This window comes from Salvelinus fontinalis, chromosome 2 (genome assembly GCF_029448725.1).
Source record: "Salvelinus fontinalis isolate EN_2023a chromosome 2, ASM2944872v1, whole genome shotgun sequence".
Lineage (NCBI taxonomy): Eukaryota > Metazoa > Chordata > Actinopteri > Salmoniformes > Salmonidae > Salvelinus > Salvelinus fontinalis.
The window spans coordinates 82,259,077-82,280,541 of NC_074666.1; the positions used below are offsets into that span (position 1 = coordinate 82,259,077).

A 21,465-nucleotide genomic window follows, 5' to 3' on the forward strand; every position below is an offset into this window, starting at 1 on the left:
ATCAGGCCTTCATGGTTGAATTGCTGCAAAGAAATCACTACTAAATTACACCAATAATAAGAAGAGACTTGTTTGGGCCAAGAAGCACGAGCAATGGACATTAGACCGGTTGAAATCTGTCCTTTGGTCTGATGAGTCCAAAGTTGAGATTTTTGGTTAAAACCTCCGTGTCTTTGTGAGACGCAGAGTAGGTGAACGGATGATCTCTGCATGTGTGGTTCCCACCGTGAAACATGGAGGAGGAGGTGTGATGGTGTGGGGGTGCTTTGCTGGTGACACTGATTTATTTAGAATTCAAGACACACTTAACTAGCATGGCTACCACAGCATTCTGCAGCGATACGCCATCCTATCTAGTTTGCACTTAGTGGGACTATCATTTGTTTTTCGACAGAACAATGACCCAACACACCTCCAGGCTGTGTAAGGGCTATTTGACCAAGAAGGAGAATGATAGAGCGCTACATAAAATAAATAATTGTAAAAATATTGAAAAAATAAATGTATATATAATTGTAATGAGTAAAAATTCGCTAGAATTTAATATAAATATATATACACACACACACACACACAGTGCATGAGGAAAGTATTCAGACCCTTTGACTTTTTCCACATTTTGTTATAAAAAATGGGTCAGAAACCGAAAGGTTGCTGAATCAAATCCCAGAGCTGACAAGGTAAAAATCTGTCGTTCTGCCCCTGAACAAGGCAGTTAACCCACTGTTCCCTGGTAGGCCGTCATTGTAAATAAGAATTTGTTCTGAACTGACTTGCCTAGTTAAATTAAATAAATAAATATGCACACCCCATAATGACAAGGCAAAAACAAGTTTTGAAATGTCAGAGTGAAAACCAAGCCATGAGGAATTATCCGTAGCACTCCAAGACAGGATTGTGTCGACGCACAGATCTGGGGAAGGCTACCAAAAAATGTCTGCATCATTGAAGGTCCCCAAGAACACAGAAGAACCTTTGGAAGCGACTACAGCCTTGAGTCTTCTTGTGTACACTACAAGCTTGGCACACCTGTATCTGAGGAGTTTCTCCCATTCTTCTCTGCAGATCCTCTCAAGTTCTGTCAGGTTGGATGGGGAGCATCGCTGCACAGATATTTTCAGGTCTCCAGAGATCGGTCGGGTTCAAGTCCGGGCTCTGGCTCGGCAACTCAGGGACATTCAGAGACTTGTCCCCAAGCCACTCCTGCATTGGCTTGGCTGTGTACTTAGGGTAGTTGTCCTGTTGGAAGGTGAACCTTCACCCCAGTCTGAGGTCCTGAGCATTCTGGAGCAGGTTTTCATCAAGGATCTCTCTGTATATTGCGCTGTTCATCTTTCCCTCGATACTGACTAGTCTCCCAGTCCCTGCTGCTGAAAAACATCCCCACAGCATAATGCTGCCACCACCATGCTTCACCGTAGAGATGGTGCCAGGTTTCCTCAAGACATGACACTTGGCATTTAGGTCAAAGAGTTCAATCTTGGTTTCATCAGACCAGAGAATCTTGTTTCTCATGGTCTGAGAGTCTTTAGGGGCCTTTTGGCAAACTCCAAGCGGGCTGTCATGTGCCTTTTACTGAGGAGTGGCTTCCGTCTGGCCACTCTACGATAAAGGCCTGATTGGTGGAGTGCTGCAGAGATGGTTGTCCTTCTGGAAGGTTCGTCCCATCTCCACAGAGGAACTCTGGAGCTCTGTCAGAGAGAGCATCAGGTTCTTGGTCACCTCCTTGACCAAGGCCTTTCTCCCCTGATTGCTCAGTTTGGCCGGGAAGCCAGCTCTAGGAAGAGTCTTGGTAGTTCAAACTTATTCCATTTAGGAATGATGGAGGCCACTCGGTTCTTGTGTACCTTCAATGCTGCAGACATTTTTTGGTACCCTTCCCCAGAGCTGTGCCTCGACACAATCCTGTCTCGGAGCTCTACGGACAATTCCTTCGACCTCATGGCTTGGTTTTTGATCTAACATGCACTGTCAACTGGGGGACCTTATATAGACAGGTGTGTGCATTTCCAAATCATGTCCAATCAATCGAATTTACCACAGGTGGACTCCAATCAAGTTATAGAAACATCTCAAGAATGATTAATGGAAACAGGATGCACCTGAGCTCAATTTTGAGTCTCATAGCAAAGGGTCTAAATACTTATGTAAATATGGCATTTCTGTTTTTTCATTTTTAATACATTTGCAAACATTTATAAAAAACTGTTTTTACTTTGTCATTATGGGGTATTGTAATTTAGAATAAGGCTGTAACGTAACATAATGTGGAAAAAGTCAAGGGGTCTGAATACTTTCCGAGTGCACCCTAAACTAATTAGCGGTTTGCTAGTAGCCTCGTTTTATTATGGCCTGGGACATTGTTTATTTATCAAATGCTTCCTGTGATTTCGTGACAGAAAAAACCCACCCAATATAACTCCAGTAAAATGGATCATATATTTTGAACGGTTTGGACTAGGGATACACGGTTTTCTGTCAAGTAATGGTGAAACCAAACTACTTAGTGTGTAAGTGATGCACCGTTATGGGAACTCATTTTAGACATACAGCCTGCAATTGTGCAGTTGTTAGACCATCAAAAGGTTTCGGGCCTGGACCAAAAACATTTGGGGCTGTAGCCCCGGAAGCCCAGGGCTAAAGACGCCATTGCCCTGCACCCACCATAAAGCTCCACATCCCATTAAACACACCCATGAGTTTCATTGTAAATGTAGAGGCTATCGGACAGACAATAATGGGTCAATTACCTAAAATGTATAGCCTTACATTTGAATAATTGGGAATGTTTTATTTTGATTTGCAACCTCATATGATGACCTATATGGTATGGCCAAATTTGGGCCATTGGTATAACATGCAAAGGGATATTTTACTCCATACATTTTCCCTGACACCCAAAAGTACTAGTTACATTTTGAATGCTTAGCAGGACAGGGAAATGGTTGAATTAACACACTTAAAGAGAAAATCCCTAGTCATCCCTACTGCGTCTGATCTGGTGGACACACTAAACACAAATGCTTTGTTGTTTGTAAACCAGATGGCACGATTTTCTTATTTTTTACATTTACGGATAGCCAGGGCCACACTCCAACACTCAGACATAATTATTACGGATAGCCAGGGCCACACTCCAACACTCAGACATAATTATTATGTCTGAATGTTGGCGTGTGGCCCTGGCTATCCGTAAATTTTAAAAACAAGAAAATCGTGCCGTCTGGTGTGCTTAATATAAGGAATTTGAAATTATTTATACTTTTACTTTTGATGGTTAAGTATATTTTAGCAATTACATTTACTGTTGATACTTAAGTATATTCAAAACCAAATACTTTAAAACTTTTACTCAAGTAGGATTTTGCTGGTTAACTTTCACTTTTACGTGAGTCATTTTCTATTAAGGTATCTATACTCCTACTCAAGTATGACAATTGGGTACTTTTTCCACGACTTCTAATACACAGGGTATCAGTATCGAGTAGATGTGCAGGGGTACAAGGTAAGTGGGATAGATATGTACATTTAGGTAGGGATAACGTGACCCGGCATCAGGATGGATAATAAAAAGTAACAGCAGCGTATGTGATGAGAGTTGCAAAAAGAGTAAATGCAGATAGTCCGGATAGCTATTGGTTAACTATTTAGTAGTTTTATGGCTTGGGGGTAGAAGCTGTTCAGGGTCTTGTTGGTTCCAGACTTGGTGCATAGGTACCGCTTGCCGTGCACTAGCAGAGCGAACAGTCTATTCCCAAGATAAATACTGTAATATATACTTTTTGAAATTATTTTTGAAATTCTATCTTTAGTATAGCTTCGGGCATTTTCTGATGTATTCATCCAGCAAGGTCAAAGGTAATCTTCTCAACAGTGGTCAGGTTTTCTTCTGTCTGGCTGACGCTGGTTAGATAGGCCTAAAGGTTTGCAAGTTCTTTGCTCCATCAAGCACTTCTTTATTACTTCACTACTCTGTTGCAAACTCAATGAAAGGTTTTGGCCACTGGGTGTTGAGCCATGCACCTTAGTGATGCTGGCCTGATCTACTGTGTCTAGGATGATAGACCAGCCACTGCATAATTCTTGACCATGCTCAAAGGGATATTTTGAGTATTTTTCATACCCCTCTCCCAATCTCTGCCTTATTTCTTTATGAATTGATTTATAGAGTACACTGGGTAATCATTCAGAAATATATTGCATTTCATATAATGACCAACATTTCCATACTGGTACAGACATACACTATATATACAAAAGTATGTGGACACCCCTTCAAATGAGTTGATTCGGCTATTTCAGCCACACCCGTTCCTGACAGGTATAAAATCGAGCACACAGCCATGCAATCTCCATAGACAAGCACTGGCTGTAGAATGGCCCGTACTGAAGAGTTCAGTGGCTTTCAATGTGGCACTGTAATAAAATGCCACCTTTCCAACAAGTCAGTTTGTCAAATTTCGGCCATGCCCCGGTCAACTGTAAGTGCTGTTATTGTGAAGTGGAAACGTCTAGGAGAAACAATGGCTCAGCCGTTTGGAAGGCCACAGAAGTGCACAGAACGGGACCGCTGAAGTGCGTAGCACGTAAAAATCGTCTGTCCTTGGTTGCAACACTCACTACCGTGCTCCAAACTGCCTCTGGATCAACGTCAGTACAAAAACTGTTCATCGGGAGCTTCATGAAATGTGTTTCCATGGCCGAGCAGCCGCACACAAGCCTAAGATCACCATGCGCAATGCCAAGCCTCGGCTGGAGTGGTGTAAAGCTCGCCGCTATTGGACTCTGGAGCAGTGGAAACGCGTTTTCTGGAGTGATGAATCACACTTCAACATCTGTCAGTCCTACAAATGAATCTGTGTTTGGCGGATGCTAGGAGAACGCTACCTGCCAGAATGCATAGTGCCAACTATAAAGTTTGGTGGAGGAGAAATAATGGTCTGGGGCTGTTTTTCAAGGTTTGGGCTAGGCCCCGTAGTTCCACTGTAGGGAAATCTTAACGCTACAGCATACAATGACATTCTAGACGATTCTGTGCTTCCAACTTTGTGGCAACAGTTTGGGGCCCATTCCTGTTTCAGCATGACAATGCCCTCATGCACAACGCGAGGTCCATACAGAAATGGTTTGTTCGAGATCGGTTTGGAAGGACTTGATTGGCCCATACAGAGCACTGACCTCAACCCCATAGAAAACCTTTGGGATGAATTGGAACGCCGACTGCGAGCCAGGCCTAATCGCCCAAAATCAGTGCCCAACCTCACTAACGGTCTTGTGGCTGAATGGAAGCAAGTCCCTGCAGCAGTGTTCCCTAATCTATTGGAAAGCCATCCCAGAAGAGTGGAGGCTGTTATAGCAGCAAATGGGGGACCAACTCCATATTAATGCTCATCATTTTGGAATGAGATGTTCGACGAGCAGGTGTCATATACTTTTGGTCATGTAGTGTATTTACTTTGATGCATTTTACTGTACGTATGTACATACAATACAGTAGATGGCGGTAAAGTACTTTTACTTGGCTAACCTGCATGCTATATAGATGAAGAAGAGTGTCTTGCCCAATCAGGAAATAGCGGCTGTATTCCGCGCCTGCGCGTTTGAAATATGATAATTTTGTTGATATGCTATGCTAGCTAGCTAGCTAGCGGTGTTTATTTTTGCATGTTAGGTTACCATTAACTTTCCTCTCTTCACTGTCTCGCCACTGTATCAAGAGAAAATAGAAAACGCTCTGCATGAAGGGCTGATGGAAAACGCAAGAGATTTGGTGAGCGCTATTATTGTGTTCTGTGTATATTTCTGTTGTAATCCTATTTCCCCTTTCTTTGTTGTGGTTTTCAGACTGCAGCAGCTAGTTTAGCTAGGTAGGCTAGGCAGCAGTAGTGCCAGCTAGTTTCTGTAGCCGCAGAAAATAAAACAGACAGCTTTATTCCAGCATTGCCTGCCTTTCAATTGTTTAATAAAGCTAGCTGTTGTTGATGGCAAGCTGTGGTGCTGCTTCTTCAACAACTCTCCAACCTTCTAGGGCAGCTTGTCCGCTTGTATAACGGCGCAAGATCCAGCAGCTACCATTAACGTTACGTTAGCTGGCTAGCAAATCATTGCAAGAAGGCAGGCCCGTCATGTTAAATAGACCGCACTGCAGTGATTTTTGACGCTGTATTGGAGTGTCTTGCAGACTAATTCTTGGGATATCAGGTCATGAGCCAGCGCGTGCAGCTGTCATTTCAATATTGTGCTTTGGCAACAGAGGTTCTGAATAGAAAGGGGGCGGTGCACCACCGATGACATTAGCTATCGGTTACTGCAGTGCAAAACGTTTGGCATGTAGCTTACTTGCTGTATGTTGTCACAATATGTCGCTATTTTGATCACTGAGAACAGACTTGTTTTAGTGTAAGAATGGTAGGTGAGCTACCACCAGATATGTGGTGGTGTTACAGGTATAATTGGTTAACATGTTGAGCTCTGAGCAATTTCCATGTTGGTTCAATGCAGTGTTATTCATAGATTAATTAATTGGTATGTAGCTATTGAATTGACATGTTATACTTTCAAAGTCCCCTTCACTCTTCATCCGAAATCTGTCCGTGTTGCATGGAAACATTGCACATAGGCTACATATCCTCTTGGACCTCTATATGAAAGGTTTATGGATGCAGTGATTGCTTTGCCGTTTTCTGAAAAATGATCAGCAGTAGGTTATCATGCAAAGCAACCACCTGTAGTGGCATGCGGGTAAGTGAGACTGCATTGTGCTATCTCTATCTGACACAATCCTCTCTCTCCTACAGGCTGAACGGACTGTTCGTTCAGAAAGGAAGAGGCGGGACTCGTTTGGGATGTTCGATGGCTATGACAGCTGCAGTGAGGATTCTAGCAGTAGCTCGAGCTCCGAGGACAGCGATGAAGAGGTGCCCTCCCTCCCTGCCAGCCTGCCCATCATCAAGACCAACGGCCAGGTCTACACCTACCCCGATGGGAAGGCAGGAATGGGTTAGTAGTACTGTGACTGCCTCTGCCTATTGAACATAACTGCTGATGATCTTATTACAGGGTTGAACTGAGATTTTAGCATTCTATTATATGGCCATCTCTTCGACTGAACAGTACTCACACCTCGTTATCCCTCGTGTGTGTGTGTGTGTGTGTGTGTGTGTGTGTGTGTTTCACTCTCCTTAGCCACCTGTGAGATGTGTGGGATGGTGGGAGTGAGAGATGCTTTCTACTCCAAAACCAAGCGCTTCTGCAGTGTATCCTGTTCAAGGAGCTACTCATCCAACTCTAAAAAAGCCAGCATACTGGCCAGACTGCAGGTAACATGCAAACTGCACTCAGTCTACTTCTATTGTCCTTGTATGTTCCTCTATAACCACAGTTTTTAAGTTGAATTGACATTGAAAAGTTGTGTAAACAGGTTGTATTTATTTCATTTTAATTCCTTCCTCTGTGTATCATCCTCTGTGTATCTATAAGTAGCTATGTTACCTTACCATTTTTTTTTACAATTTTTTTTGTTTGTTTGTTGACATTTAGAAAGTTCGTATAGAAAATAGATGCAACAATTGCCTGCTATAGTGTATTTCCATTTAACTATATTGTCGATTAAAAACAGCTGGACGCAATGCCTCCACACCAAAAAAATAATACAAATTAAGTAGTTAAAGTGTTTCCATTAACCTTTAAGGCAAATTGAGCATTAATAAATTGTTGACAGCCTGGATGCCCTCCCAACTATGTGTGTCATGTCTCAGGTAGCACGCAAAAGCCAGGATGGATATACTGCAATAATTTACTAATATTTGTCATATTCTAATAATTATCATGTTCCCACGTATTGCAACGGTCCATGCCATGGTGAAACGTGCATCCAGCCAACTAGAAAAACAAGGCGAAGCTGTTCAGGCATTCTTGAAATTCAGGACAATCGTTGTCCTGCAAAAAAACACAATTTTAATAGTTGAAAAAATAGAAGTTGGCAGCAATAGGTATTTCGCATTAAATGTTGAGTGGATCTTTTTTGTTAGGCCTACGTGAGGACATCATGTACCCCGCGTATCTTCTAAATTATTTTGCAATCCTTTTTTCGAAAATCACAGTTTCCATCTTAATTTGTTGCAATAAAGAAAGTTAGACCAAATAAATCCATCTCAGTCGAACTGATACAAATGTTGTTGATCTTCAGAAAATGTATCCCATAATCTGCCGTTTCCATTACACACGTCGCAATGATTTCTTTTGTCGAATAAACCTGGGACAAAGGAAACCTGCCTGGCTTGTATGATTCTTCTTCTATCTCTCTCAATAGTCGTTCCTTTATTATTATTTTCAAAGGGTAAACCACCAACGAAAAAGGCTAAAGTATTACAGAAGCAGCCTCTCATGGCGAAGTTGGCTGCCTATGCCCAGTACCAAGCCAACCAACAGAATCAAGTCAAATCAAAAACAGGTAAGTTCCATGTAAAAGTCCATGACACGTGAAATTTTATTCATTTTTTACCAATTACAAATGACTACAGTATAGGTGCAACAGTCTTCAAAGATGATTCTACTAGGACTAGATTGAGAGGATATCTTTCTCACTGTAAATAAAGAAGGTAATGATAATAAGCTAGTCGTTGATTGAGTTGTGTTATCTCTCATGACGATACTTGTGGTGGTTGCAGTGATTCCTGTGAAAGGCTTTGATTGGGGACGCTACATAGGCACCGGCGACATTAACGGGGCACCTGTCGGCTGTTTCAAACATGTAAGCAACGCTCAGCTCAAACACTCCAAATGGTTGCTGGTGAAAAGTGACAGTGAAAGTGAAGTGGAAGTCAGAACATGTAGACACAGCCAATATGGTATGTCTTAACTAACATTATACTTTTAAAGTAGAGATCACACTCAGTGGATAAGAGATGCAAGCGTCTATGTATGCCTCTCATGACGACTACTTATTAAGTGACTAATATTACAATAAATACAAAGTAATTGAATTTCAGCTTGGGCCTTTCTTGGTTGTTATAAAGAAGTATATTCTTCTAGATATTAGAATGTGTTGATTTGTAACCTGGTAAGATGTTTTATGCTCCAGTACAACAAAACTCAACAGAGCAAGTATGTTAGAATATACCTCATCCCTATTGACCCATCAAACAGTGTGATGAATAGCTCATCTGGATGTTTTGGAGATATAGGTGTCATTCTGCCTCTGGTGGGAAACTCTGGGGTGGCAGGCAGCCTAGCGGTTAGAGCGTTGGGCCAGTAACCGAAGGTCACTGGTTCGAATGCCCAAGCCGACAAGGTGAAAAACCTGTCTGTGTTCTTGAGCAAGGCACTTAATCCTAATTTGTTCAAGGCGCGCAATACTACTATGGCTGACCCTGTAAAACAACACATTTTACTGCACTTGTCCGGTGTATGTGACAATAAAACATATATATATATATATATATATATATATATATATATATATATATATATATATATATATATATATATATACAGTTGAAGTCAGAAGTTAACATACACTTAGGTTGGAGTCATTAAAACTCGTTTTTCAACCACTCCACAAATTTCTTGTTAACAAACTATAGTTTTGGCAAGTCGGTTAGGACATTTACTTTGTTTACAGACATATTATTTCACTTATAATTCACTGTATCACAATTCCAGTGGGTCAGAAGTTTACATATACTAAGTTGACTGTGCCCTTAAACAGCTTGGAAAATTATGTCATGGCTTTAGAAGCTTCTGATAGGCTAATTGACATAATTTGAGTCAATTGGAGGTGTACCTGTGGATGTATTTCAAGGCCTAACTTCAAACTTAGTGCCTCTTTGCTTGAAATGGCTGATTTCTTTTGATTTTCCCAAGACCTCATAAAAAAAATTGTAGACCTCCACAAGTCTGGTTCATCCTTTGGAGCACCTTCCAAACGACTGAAGGTACCACGTTCATCTGTACAAACAATAGTATGCAAGTATAAACACCATGGGACCACGCAGCCGTCATACCGCTCAGGAAGGAGACGCGTTCTGTCTCCTAGAGATGAACGTACTGTGGTGCGAAAAGTGCACATCAATCCCATAACAATAGCAAAGGACCTTGTGAAGATGCTGGATGAAACGGGTACAAAAGTATTTATATCCACAGTAAAATGAGTCTTATATAGACATAACCTGAAAGGCCGCTCAGCAAAGGAAGAAGCCACCGCTCCAAAACCGCCATAAAAAAACCTACTACTGTTTGCAACTGCACATGGGAAAAAAGATCGTACTTTTTGGAGAAATGTCCTCTGGTCTGATGAAACAAAAATAGAACTGTTTGGCCATAATGACCATTGTTATGTTAGGAGGGAAAAGGGGGAGGCTTGCAAGCCGAAGAACACCATCCCAACCGTGAAGCACAGGGGTGGCAGCATCATGTTGTGGGGGTGCTTTGCTGCAGGAGTGACAGGTGCACTTCACAAAATAGATGGCATCATGAGGGAGGAAAAGTATGCGGATATATTGAAGCAACATCTCAAGACATCAGTCGGGAAGTTAAAGCTTGGTTGCAAATGGGTCTTCCAAATAGACAATGATCCCTAGCATACTTCCAAAGTTGTTGCAAATGGCTTAAGGACAACAAAGTCAAGGTATTGGAGTGGCCATCACAGCCCCGACCTCAATCCTATAAAAAATTTGTGGGCAGAACTGAAAAAGCGTGTGCGAGAAAGGAGGCCTACAAACCTGACTCAGTTACACCAGCTCTGTCTGGAGGAATGGGCCAAAATTCACCCAACTTATTGTGGGAAGCTTGTGGAAGGCTATCCAAAACGTTTGACCCAAGTTAAACAATTTAACGGCAATGCTACCAAATACTAATTGAGTGTATGTAAACTTCTGACTCACTGGGAATGTGATGAAGGAAATAAAATGATTCTCATTACTATTATTCTGACGTTTCACGTTCTTAAAAAAGTGGTGATCCTAACTGACCTAAGACGGAAGTTTTACTGTGATTAAATGTCAGCATTTGTGAATAACTGAGTTTAAATGTATTTGGCTAAGGTGTATGTAAACTTCCGACTTCAACTGTGTGTGTGTGTGTGTGTGTATTTATATGTATAAAAAAAAAATGTTGTTGAAGCTGCATAAATTGTGAGGATAGGTGACAATGAAGTGTATTAGCAATAGCAGTCCTTTTTGAGCGGACATATTTGTATTGTGATGATGTCGTTCTCTATGTTCAGCGTGTGTTGTCTTCTCTGCCTTAGGTTCCCATGGGAACTTCTTGGGGTGACCTTGCAGAAGGGGTGAGGGTAGAGGTGCCCAATACAGACAGCGGCCTGCCAATGAAGGTGTACTGGATAGCAGGAGTTATCAAATTAGCAGGTAACAAAGAAGCCCCAGAGAATCCTCTTCACTCTGAAATGCACCTGTTTGGATTCATAGATGACAGTGTACTTTCTCTGAATTCATTGTTTTCATTAAACTCTGTTTACACATAGACATGTTACACTTAGATGTAACCTACACACAATGCTTGGAAACATAGATACTTCTCTCATCCAACAATACTCCTATGATTCATTTTTATGAGTATTTCAGGAACAAAATGATTGGAAAATCACAAATAAGGTTCATTGGTTTTCCTAATCTTAAAACATCATTGTTCTTCTCTCCGCAGGCTTTAAGGCACTGCTACGGTACGAGGGGTTTGATGGTGACTCTGGCAGGGATTTCTGGTGTAACATCTGTGTCCCTGACATCCACCCGGTGGGCTGGTGTGCAGCAGGAGGAAAGCCCCTGGTTCCTCCCAAGTGTAAGAGTAACAGAGGGAGTCACTTAGAAAACACAGCCAGGATATTTGTGGCCATAAGGTTAATAATGATAATGCCTTTATTTTTAAAAGCACCTTTCCTGAATTATGCTCAAGGTCACCAAATCAGTGCTCAGTACTCTTTGTAAACGAGGTACTGTATTTTGTTATGTATACGGCATGCGTAGTCTGTTCTCTGAAAGGTAATAAGAACAAATTATAGTACTGTACTTTGTTTTGCCAAGATAAGGATATATGCTCTGTTACAAGTGGTGGGGCAAGTGTTAAGTCATATAAAATTTCTTACCAGTTTGAAAGAATAATTTCTAATCTTTCCCAAACGTTGTCTGACTGTTTCACCTTAGCCATTCAGCACAAGTGCACCAACTGGAAAGCGTTTCTTGTGAACTGCCTAACAGGAGCAAAGACTCTACCTATTGATTTCTCCACCAAGGTGAGCTACAACTCTTCATCACAAGACACTCCAACACCTCACTTTAAGTACAAACATGCATCAAATATCAATATGAGAAGATGAATATGCTTGTATTATTTCCACAAATGCAATGCTAATAACCTTATGGCACTACCAGTACAAACATGCATTGCATGTATTATTATATAGTGACATATTCTATAATGCCTAACTGGATTGTCAAGTAACCTTGTAGAATCTTCACCTCCTCACCCTTCCCCAGGTGCAGCAGAGCATGCAGTTTCCCTTTAAGAAACTGATGCGTGTGGAGGTGGTGGATAAGACTCACCTGTGCCGGACGCGGGTGGCCCTGGTAGAGCAGGTGATCGGAGGTCGGCTTCGGCTCGTCTACGAGGAGTGCGAGGACGGCTCGGACGACTTCTGGTGCCACATGTACAGCCCACTTATACACAGCATCGGCTGGTCCCGCGGCATCGGACACCGCTTCAAGAGATCTGGTCAGTGACCATAGTGGGGAGGGCACGCGGGACTAGGGTCTTACACATAAGGGTAAAGATTTGCTTAGGGTTTAAGGATCCTGAAAATCTCAACATGGGTGAAACACTTAGGCACTTTAAGATTCTAGTTGTTTCTGAATGATTTATTTGGACTTTTAGGGTTTGATTGTTGTCCATTAATGACAGATACTCTTCCTTGTTTCAGATGTTTCAAAGAAACTTGATGGCCAAGTAGATGCCCCAGGACAGCTTTTTGTGAAGGTGAGTTCAAATAAATGTTTCAATCTGCCACTTGACTTCGTTGATTCAAATATTTTTCTAGTCTCTAACATTTATTTGATACGTGGTACAATCTCTCTCAGGTGAAGGATGTTGACCAGAGCGGGGAGTGGTTTAAAGATGGCATGAAGCTGGAGGCTATTGACCCTTTGAATCTATCAGCTATTTGTATTGCTACTGTTAGGAAGGTAAGCCCTATAATCGTGATGAGAAATATGAGTGACAGAGAATTGAGGGAAATAAAGACCAATGACATTGCACGTGTAACAGAGTTGTACACGTTCACGCTCCCTGCTTTCTCTTCTTCCAGGTCTTGGCGGATGGATACCTCATGATCGGAATTGATGGTTCCGAGGCAGCTGATGGCTCTGACTGGTTCTGCTATCACTCCACCTCTCCCTCTATCTTTCCTGCTGGATTCTGTGAAATCAACACAATTGAACTCACCCCTCCACGTGGTACACACTGAATTACATTACATTGTGTGGTAAAAGCATAATCACAATTGTCTATTTGAGTTTATTTGTAGTACCAAGAGAGTGCGCACCACTGATTCTCACCTCACAGTGGCTATTTCAATTGGCCAGCCAGTTGCTGTTACTTGTAGCCTCAATAAGTAAGTCTTTTCTGCAGGGTACACAAAACTCCCATTCAGATGGTTTGACTACCTCAGGGAAACGGGTTCAGTGGCAGCTCCGGTGAAGCTCTTTAACAAGGTAACCTTGTTCAGCTTTGTCTGCTAGCTATTTTGCCTGTTAGGTTGTTTTGGCTCTTTACTTTTGTTCGCAGTCTGTTAGTTAGACTGAATTTGTTGTCAAAACCAACTACTTGCTGTCTGAGTAACCCTTTACATTTTTAATCTATTTGAAGTTTGATTGTTTATGCACTTTGGCTTTTTCAAATTGCTTGATTTCTGTCAGTAGTGTAGTCGTTACAGGATATTAGTCCGAAATAAGAAAGACCAAGTGCATCCGAGTGCAGTGAAGTTAAGACTAGTAGCCCACCAATGTACAACTTTGCTTGCTTGTAGTTGTAGTGTTATGAGAAATTCCCTGAGTCCACCAGCTGAATGTCCCCTTCTCTTTGTTGACTTTAAAGGAGGTTCCAAACCATGGGTTCCGCCCTGGCATGAAGCTGGAGGCTGTGGACCTGATGGAGCCCCGGCTGGTGTGTGTTGCCACAGTGACACGTATTGTATATAGACTACTGCGCATCCATTTTGACGGCTGGGAGGACGAGTATGATCAATGGGTGGATTGTGAATCACCTGACCTCTACCCTGTGGGTTGGTGTCAGCTGACTGGCTACCAACTACAGCCACCAGCTGTGCTAGGTGAGTTTTTTTAAATATTCTGTTTATTCTGATTTTTCAGCATTTTTCCACAAAGACGGACAAAGATATAATTTTCTTAGTGCAAGGTCTGAACTAGCTCTAGTCTAGCCCAAAACAACCTTTTGGAAAACCAAGTCAGATTTTTCATTAGCATCATCCCCCAAATGACCTTGACTGTAATCTCCCAAATGACCTTGACTGTAATCTCCCAAATGACCTTGACTGTAATCTCCCAAATGATCTTGACTGTAATCTCCCAAATGAATTTGACTGTAATCTCCCAAATAACCAAAACTACCAATACAGGTAAAACTGCTAAATACAACAACAAAAAACACAAAGACAGTCAAAACATCAAACTTCATTTAACCAAAACACTGTGACTTTTACGCAAACCTTTAATCTGAAACTCATTCTAGTAATGTAGGAAAATTGAGCTAAAGCATTGCATTTTTTTGAATGAGTTGAGACGAGCTGTGCTGAACGAATGTATGAATGAATGAGTTGTTCTCTGGTTTGTGCTTTTTTTCCCAGCCTCTAGAGAGCTCCCTCCGAGTGTGACAAAGCAGAAGAAGAAATCCCAGCAGTACAAAGGCCAAAAGAAAAGTGGGTCATCCGTCCCCTCGTTTCGCCCCGTGCCTCAGCCCCCTCCCCCCGTACCCCCCCCCCCCCCCCCCCTCTAATTTCTGTCCCTGTGCCTCCGCCTTCTCCCCTGCACCCTCCCCATCTCTTTTCTGCCCATGCCTCTGCCTCCTCCCCTGCACCCTCCCCTTTCCCAATTTCTTTCTCTATTTAAGGGCAAAGCTGCACTCACCGCGGCTCTTCACGGTTCATGCCCTGCGGGCATCTCTATTCACACCAAAACAGAGCATTGAAACCAAGTCAAAACCCTCCGACACCAGATTGAATTTATGTACCAGTGTGAAGCTGTTACTACTGGATGAGACCTCAGGCTGAAGAAAGATCTTCAATGACTGCAATAAAATGCAAATTATTTGATTATGTAGGCCCATAGTGTAGATCTTTTTATAGTATGCTTGGTTTTTATATGTTCCTTCAGTCTTTGTTAGTCATGCCAGACATTACATCAAGCTTTTCCTGAATAACTTACATTTCTAAGACATTTTTACCTCGATTTGAATATTTAAATTTTACCTTACTAATGATGAATAACATAAGTAGTCACAGGTCAAAAAGAGCAAAGGTATAAGAAACATGAAGGTAACAGCAGAGCTGATAAACCATTTTACCTTTGTCTTGGTTTTTAGAGAGGAAGATCCCCATTGGTAAGCGGCCAGTGAGTTTGTCGGGGGTGGTATTGAGTGGAGTGCCCCAGAGGAACCTATCTGGAGACGAGAACATGACCCCGCCAGACTACCCATCTCCTCCCACGCCAGCATCTGCCCCTGGGAACGCACAGCCTCCCTCGGCAGCCCAGGAACTCGCCCCCAACGGAAAGCCAGGTAACCTAAGCCACCCTACCAACTGAACTCAAATTAGAAACCCATGTTAAGCCTGGTAGTTGGTTAGGGATGTCCGCTACTGAAACGGAGAAGTGTAGTAGTCCAAGTACTCTACCCCATCTTAACATCAACCATCTTGATAAGGCAACTTATTTTCTCCTTTATCTTCTGAGTTTTATAATTCATCCTCCCCTTCCTGTCTTTTCATTCCCCATCTTCCCTACTTCTCTACTGGCCCTCTTTTCTTTTTTTTAAGGGGTGACACTGCAGCTGAAGGAGGAGGTTCAGGAGACGGACGAGTTCACTTTCCCGCAGGGCACAGCCTCTGACCTAGAGAACAACGGCTCCGGCTGCAGTTACTACATCAAACAGGAACCCTGAGCCTCCATGGGGCACTGCTGCACCTACCACCGGAGGGCCAGCCTGGGGGCAAGAAGGAGCCTGTCCACTCCCTCTCTCTCCACAGCACCAGAGACCATGGGCCCTGGGTGGCATCCCCACAACATTAACATGGAAGGTCACCAAGGGGTCCAAGCTGTGCCCATAGAGAGATTCAGGACAGAACGGCTCAAAGACTAGTTCCAGACAGACAGCGCAAACGGAGAGAGGAGTGTAGAAAATAAAGGAAAAAAGAGAGGTGCGTAAATGACAATAACTTTACATTTCAGTTCAGTTTTTTGTACTAAAACAAAAAAAAGTTTTTGTACGATTTTTTTAAATCCGAGATCTTTTTATGCATCTCTCGTATTCGTTACTTTGAGGTAGGGTAATCTTTTGATGGATAAACTGTGTGATGTTTTAGTGTGTGTATATATATATATATATATATATATATATATATATAATCAGATTTTCCAAAAAACAGGGTGTATGTACAGTTGAAGTCGGAAGTTTACATACACTTAGGTTGGAGTCATTAAAACTAGTTTTTTAACCACTCCACAAATTTCTTGTTAACAAACTATAGTTTTGGCAAGTCGTTTAGGACATCTACTTTGTGCATGACACAAGTCATTTTTCCAACAATTTTTTACAGACAGATTATTTCACTTATAATTCACTGTATCACAGTTCCAGTGGGTCAGAAGTTTACATACACGATGTTGACTGTGCCTTTAAACAGCTTTGAAAATTCCGGAAAATTATGTCATGGCTTTAGAAGCTTCTGATAGGCTAACATTTGAGTCAATTAGAGGTGTACCTGTGGATGTATTTCAAGGCCTATCTTCAAACTCAGTGCCTCTTTGCTTGACATCATTGGAAAATCAAAAGAAATCAGCCAAGACCTCAGAAAAAATAGCAATTTCCAAACGCCTGAAGTAACCACGTTAATCTGTACAAACAATAGTATGCAAGTATAAACACCATGGGACCACGCAGCCGTCATACTGTTCAGGAAGGAGACACGTTCTGTCTCCTAGAGATGAACGTACTTTGGTGCGAAAAGTGCAAATCAATCCCAGAACAACAGCAAAGGACCTTGTGAAGATGTTGGAGGAAACAGGTACAAAAGTATCTATATCCACAGTAAAACGAGTCCTATATCGACATATCCTGAAATGCCGCTCAGCAAGGAAGAAGCCACTGCTCCAAAACCGGCATAAAATAGCCAGACTAAAGTTTGCAACTGCACATGGGGACAAAGATTGTACTTTTTGGAGAAATGTCCTCTGGTCTAATGAAACAAAAATAGAACTGTTTGGCCATAATGACCATCGTTATGTTTGGAGGAAAAAGGGGGAGAAGCATCCCAACCGTGAAGCATGGGGGTGCCAGCATCATGTTGTGGGGGCGCTTTGCTGCAGGAGTATCTGGTGCACTTCACAAAATAGATGGCATCATGAGGCAGGAAAATTATGTGATATATTGAAGCAACATCTCAAGACATCAGTCAGGAAGTTAAAACTTGGTCGCAAATGGGTCTTCCAAATGGACAATGACCCAAGCATACTTCCAAAGTTGTGGTAAAATGGCTTAAGGACATCTAAGTCAAGGTATTGGAGTGGCCATCACAAAGCCCTGACCTCAATCCTATAGAACATTTGCGGGGATAATTGAAAAAGCACGTGCCAGCGAGGAGGCCTACAAACCTGACTCAGTTACACCAGCTCTGTCAGGAGGAATGGGCCGAAATTCACCCAACTTATTGTGGGAAGCTTGTGGAAGTCTACCCAAAATGCTTGACCCAAGTTAAACAATTTAACAGCAATGCTACCAAATACTAATTGAGTGTATGTAAACTTCTGACCCACTGGGAATGTGATGAAGGAAATAAAAGCTGAAATAAATAATTCTCTCCTCTATTATTCTGACATTTCACATTCTTACAATAAAGTGGTGACCCTAACTGACCTTAGACAGGGAATTCTTACTATGATTAAATGTCAGGAATTGTGAAAAACGTAGTTTAAATGTATTTTGCTAAGGTGTATGTAAACTTCCGACTTCAACTTTATGTTGGTATTGAATGGACTAAACCTTACTGGTAAAAAACAATCACTCAGATATAAAGTAGAAACACCCCACCAATCAGCTTCATACCAGTTCCACACATTCAACTAGGATTTGAGCACCTGACCACATTCTCTGGATCTTGTGTTCCATTTGTGTGATAGCCAATCATGACTGACAACTATCACTGGGACATTTACCAAGGAGAATGTGGTAGATCCCCAAATCTCAGGTTGATCCTTTTCCCACACTATATTTACCATGCCTTATTTAAAGTATGTTTACAAATATTACTCCTCTTGGCCAGTTGATTGCAGGCAAGTTTGTCAAATCAAAAAATTATACTCTATGAAAAACAAGTCATTCACTGTGGTAATATTTAGTTCTATCACAGTTTACTACACAATGATATGCAAACCTTGACTCTTGTGTCAAATAATACAGAGATCTATCTGAAATGTTTTATATCTAATGTATATAGCATTATTCTACATGAATTATGTTATAATTCATCTATCTGAAATGTTTTATATCTAATGTATGTAGCATTATTCTACATTAATTATGTCATAATTCAGAGCGATACTATAAATGTGAGTAGAGGAAATATTCAAGCCACTGTAATATTCGGGCTATTGTTCATCATTAGTGTTTCATCACTTCACTACCATCAACAACATGAGAACCATTTATCGAAATAGAGAATGTACTGCCTTTGTAAAAGAAAATCTTCAAAATAATGCTTTGTTTACTCTTCCTCTTTTAGAACTTGAATGTAATCTCCTGTTGCAAGGTAGTCCGGTTCTGGTCAAACCACACATAAAGGTGATTTTCATGACAATTTAAATCACTTTGTGTGCATATTTCTTAGTAAGTGATTGATAGGCTTGGGTTAAATTGTCACACTCACTGACTCATGATCATTTTATTCATAGGCCATCCTTTCGTTGGGAGATATGAAATGAATGTCAATATTGATTTATAAAACAAAATATATCACATTAAATATTTATTAACAAAGCATACAGTATATAAGAGCCAATTTACAAACATGATATGGTGATTTATTTTGTGCCATATGGGAAATTAAAGAGGGATTATAATCTACATACTTTATCAAATACCGACTGCACTTCATTGTCTCACTTTATATACCAGTAAGGTTGACAATTTACTCTCAGGAAATCTTAGCGTATTGTATTATAGGCTTCTTCTTCGTTGTTATGGTTATTGAGAAAGGTGTTGTCATTGGCTGTTGGCATGCTGAAATTAGGCTTCAGAGATTGATGTGGTCAACAGTATTAACAAAATGTGTTAGTCCAAGATCGGTCTTTAAAGTAAATGTGTCACTTGGTAAACCATCTCACTAATGTAGAGACCTATCTGATTGTGATACAAGGTCCCATTTCAAGTGGATTTGTCATATATTTTGTCTCTAGAGGTAGGATTAACTGTCTGTCACTGTTTGATCATGTGTAGGTGTTTCTTGAACTATTTTATTTTTTCTCCAAAAGTTCAGTTAAATGTTAGCTTTGTCGATTTGTCTTACTGTTGTTACTGTATGTTTCAATGTCTGGCCCTGCGTGAAACTCAAACTAGTATAAGTCTCAATGAAAATGTACATTTTCGTGTTGGCTGGTGTAAACCAGCTCAGGTGACCATGGTGATGCCAAAGATTGCCTAAGGTCACTGTCAAGCAATAACGTCTTATCACAGTACTCTCCTAATGCAGTGAGATCCTAAGCTTTGAGCTGTACTTACACTCAAACTTCAGACTGTGCATCAAAGACCGAATGGTGGAAATATACATTACGTTAATATATGGTATGACTGTTTTGAGGTGACAAACCTTGCCTCCATCGTCCTTCTAATACAAATGTTAAACATGAGAATTCATGGTATTTGAATGAAGAAAAGAAACGCACAAATGTACTCAATATAGGGCTACGCTATTCTGATCATGATGTTCATTGACGTTCAAATGCATTATTTCATCATAAGAAAAGACAGTGTGTTTGTTGAAACCAAAATATGTGCATGCAGCAGTGTTAACATCATGTCCTCTTGTGCTTAACTAGATGATCTTGGTTTATGTGTAACTATGGGTCTGTGTGTATGTGTGCTTGTTTCTATTGTGAAACCCCTTCATTGTCTTTGTATTATGGTGCTATATATATTTGATAGTCATAACCTTATAAGAATGAAATGATTTAACTGCCCATGGTGGAGAAATTCAGTTCTCTTGTATTTTGGATACAACTATGAAAAATGTGTATTGAATTAACTGCCAAAACATTCTTTGCATGGCACTTGTGGGATAAATTCATTTTTTCCCCGCATCCAAGTATATTGTTTTTGTTCCTTGGTTTCCATGGTAAATGGGCTGTGAACATGAAGTTTAAGCTACAGTATATCAAATGTATAGAAATATTTAGATGTTTACTTTTTAATTTTGCAGCATGTTTGTGGAAAAAGCATTATCGTAAAATAAATTATTCAACTTACTTTTTTTACACTGCATAAGCCAGCGTCCATTGTTTTACCTACACCAATAAAGGAATACTTCAGAGTTATGGCAATGAGGACCTAGACTTGGCACTGCTACCACATGGTAAGCGGTACCGCAGAGAACAGTATGACTAGGGTGGCTGGAGTCTGACAATTATGGCCTGGTGTAGAGGTCATTGCGCTAAAGTTGAGCCAATTCCAACTTCCTTCATACTCTACCTTCATCCACCAGTTCATTGGACACTGGGGAAGTAGATGAAATGTTTGCCAAAATCCTGAAGTGTTCTTTTCTGTCAAGTTACATTCAATGAACCATGTTCTCGTGATTTAAACATTGCTATTGTGCCCGCAAAAGCAACGACCTCAACCAGTTCCGCTGCTCCCTCCCCATATCACTGATTTAGACCTGGGACACCAGGAGAAAACCAGGCTCCAGGCCTCACAGGGTAAGCATTGAATACCCCTGCTATTGTTTGTTGCCAATTCAAACAGGAACCAATATAGCAGGCATAGGGTCTCACTTTGTCAAGTTAAATCCAGAAGGGTGTAGTTAACAATACCCAATCATGACAATGCAAATATAATCTTCTGTAATGTTACCAAAACCTTTTGTCAGGCTTGCCCAGTGGAGTTAAGCTGACCCAATTAGTGCCACACCCCCACATTAAGTCACAGGAGAGCTTAATCAGCAATACTAGAGGGCAC

General features: G+C 41.2%; 1 protein-coding gene across 2 annotated transcripts; it reads left to right on the forward strand.

The window, feature by feature from the left end:
• The first annotated feature begins 5,597 nt into the window (after window positions 1-5,597).
• On the forward strand, window positions 5,598-20,765 carry LOC129828924 (MBT domain-containing protein 1-like). Of its 2 annotated transcripts, none has more exons than XM_055890253.1 (17): window positions 5,598-5,770; window positions 6,798-6,999; window positions 7,186-7,319; window positions 8,338-8,452; window positions 8,670-8,752; window positions 11,249-11,366; window positions 11,662-11,796; window positions 12,159-12,247; window positions 12,492-12,726; window positions 12,932-12,987; window positions 13,089-13,193; window positions 13,316-13,463; window positions 13,639-13,721; window positions 14,104-14,338; window positions 14,873-14,944; window positions 15,607-15,801; window positions 16,072-20,765. In XM_055890253.1, the coding sequence occupies exons 1-17, from the start codon at window positions 5,750-5,752 to the stop codon at window positions 16,128-16,130; spliced, it is 2,085 nt and encodes a 694-aa protein (XP_055746228.1). In that variant the 5' UTR covers window positions 5,598-5,749; the 3' UTR covers window positions 16,131-20,765. The 2 variants fall into 2 exon arrangements, with proteins under 2 accessions (XP_055746228.1, XP_055746219.1); XM_055890244.1 differs by having other exon boundaries at window positions 5,600-5,770; window positions 16,058-20,765.
• The last annotated feature ends 700 nt before the right edge of the window (window positions 20,766-21,465 follow it).

Coding starts and splice junctions, on each gene's coding strand:
- LOC129828924 (XM_055890244.1), top strand. CDS start 5,750: ATGGAAAACGCAAGAGATTTG. Junction 7,000..7,185: donor CGATGGGAAGGCAGGAATGG/GTTAGTAGTACT, acceptor CACTCTCCTTAG/CCACCTGTGAGATGTGTGGG. Junction 12,727..12,931: donor ACACCGCTTCAAGAGATCTG/GTCAGTGACCAT, acceptor TCCTTGTTTCAG/ATGTTTCAAAGAAACTTGAT.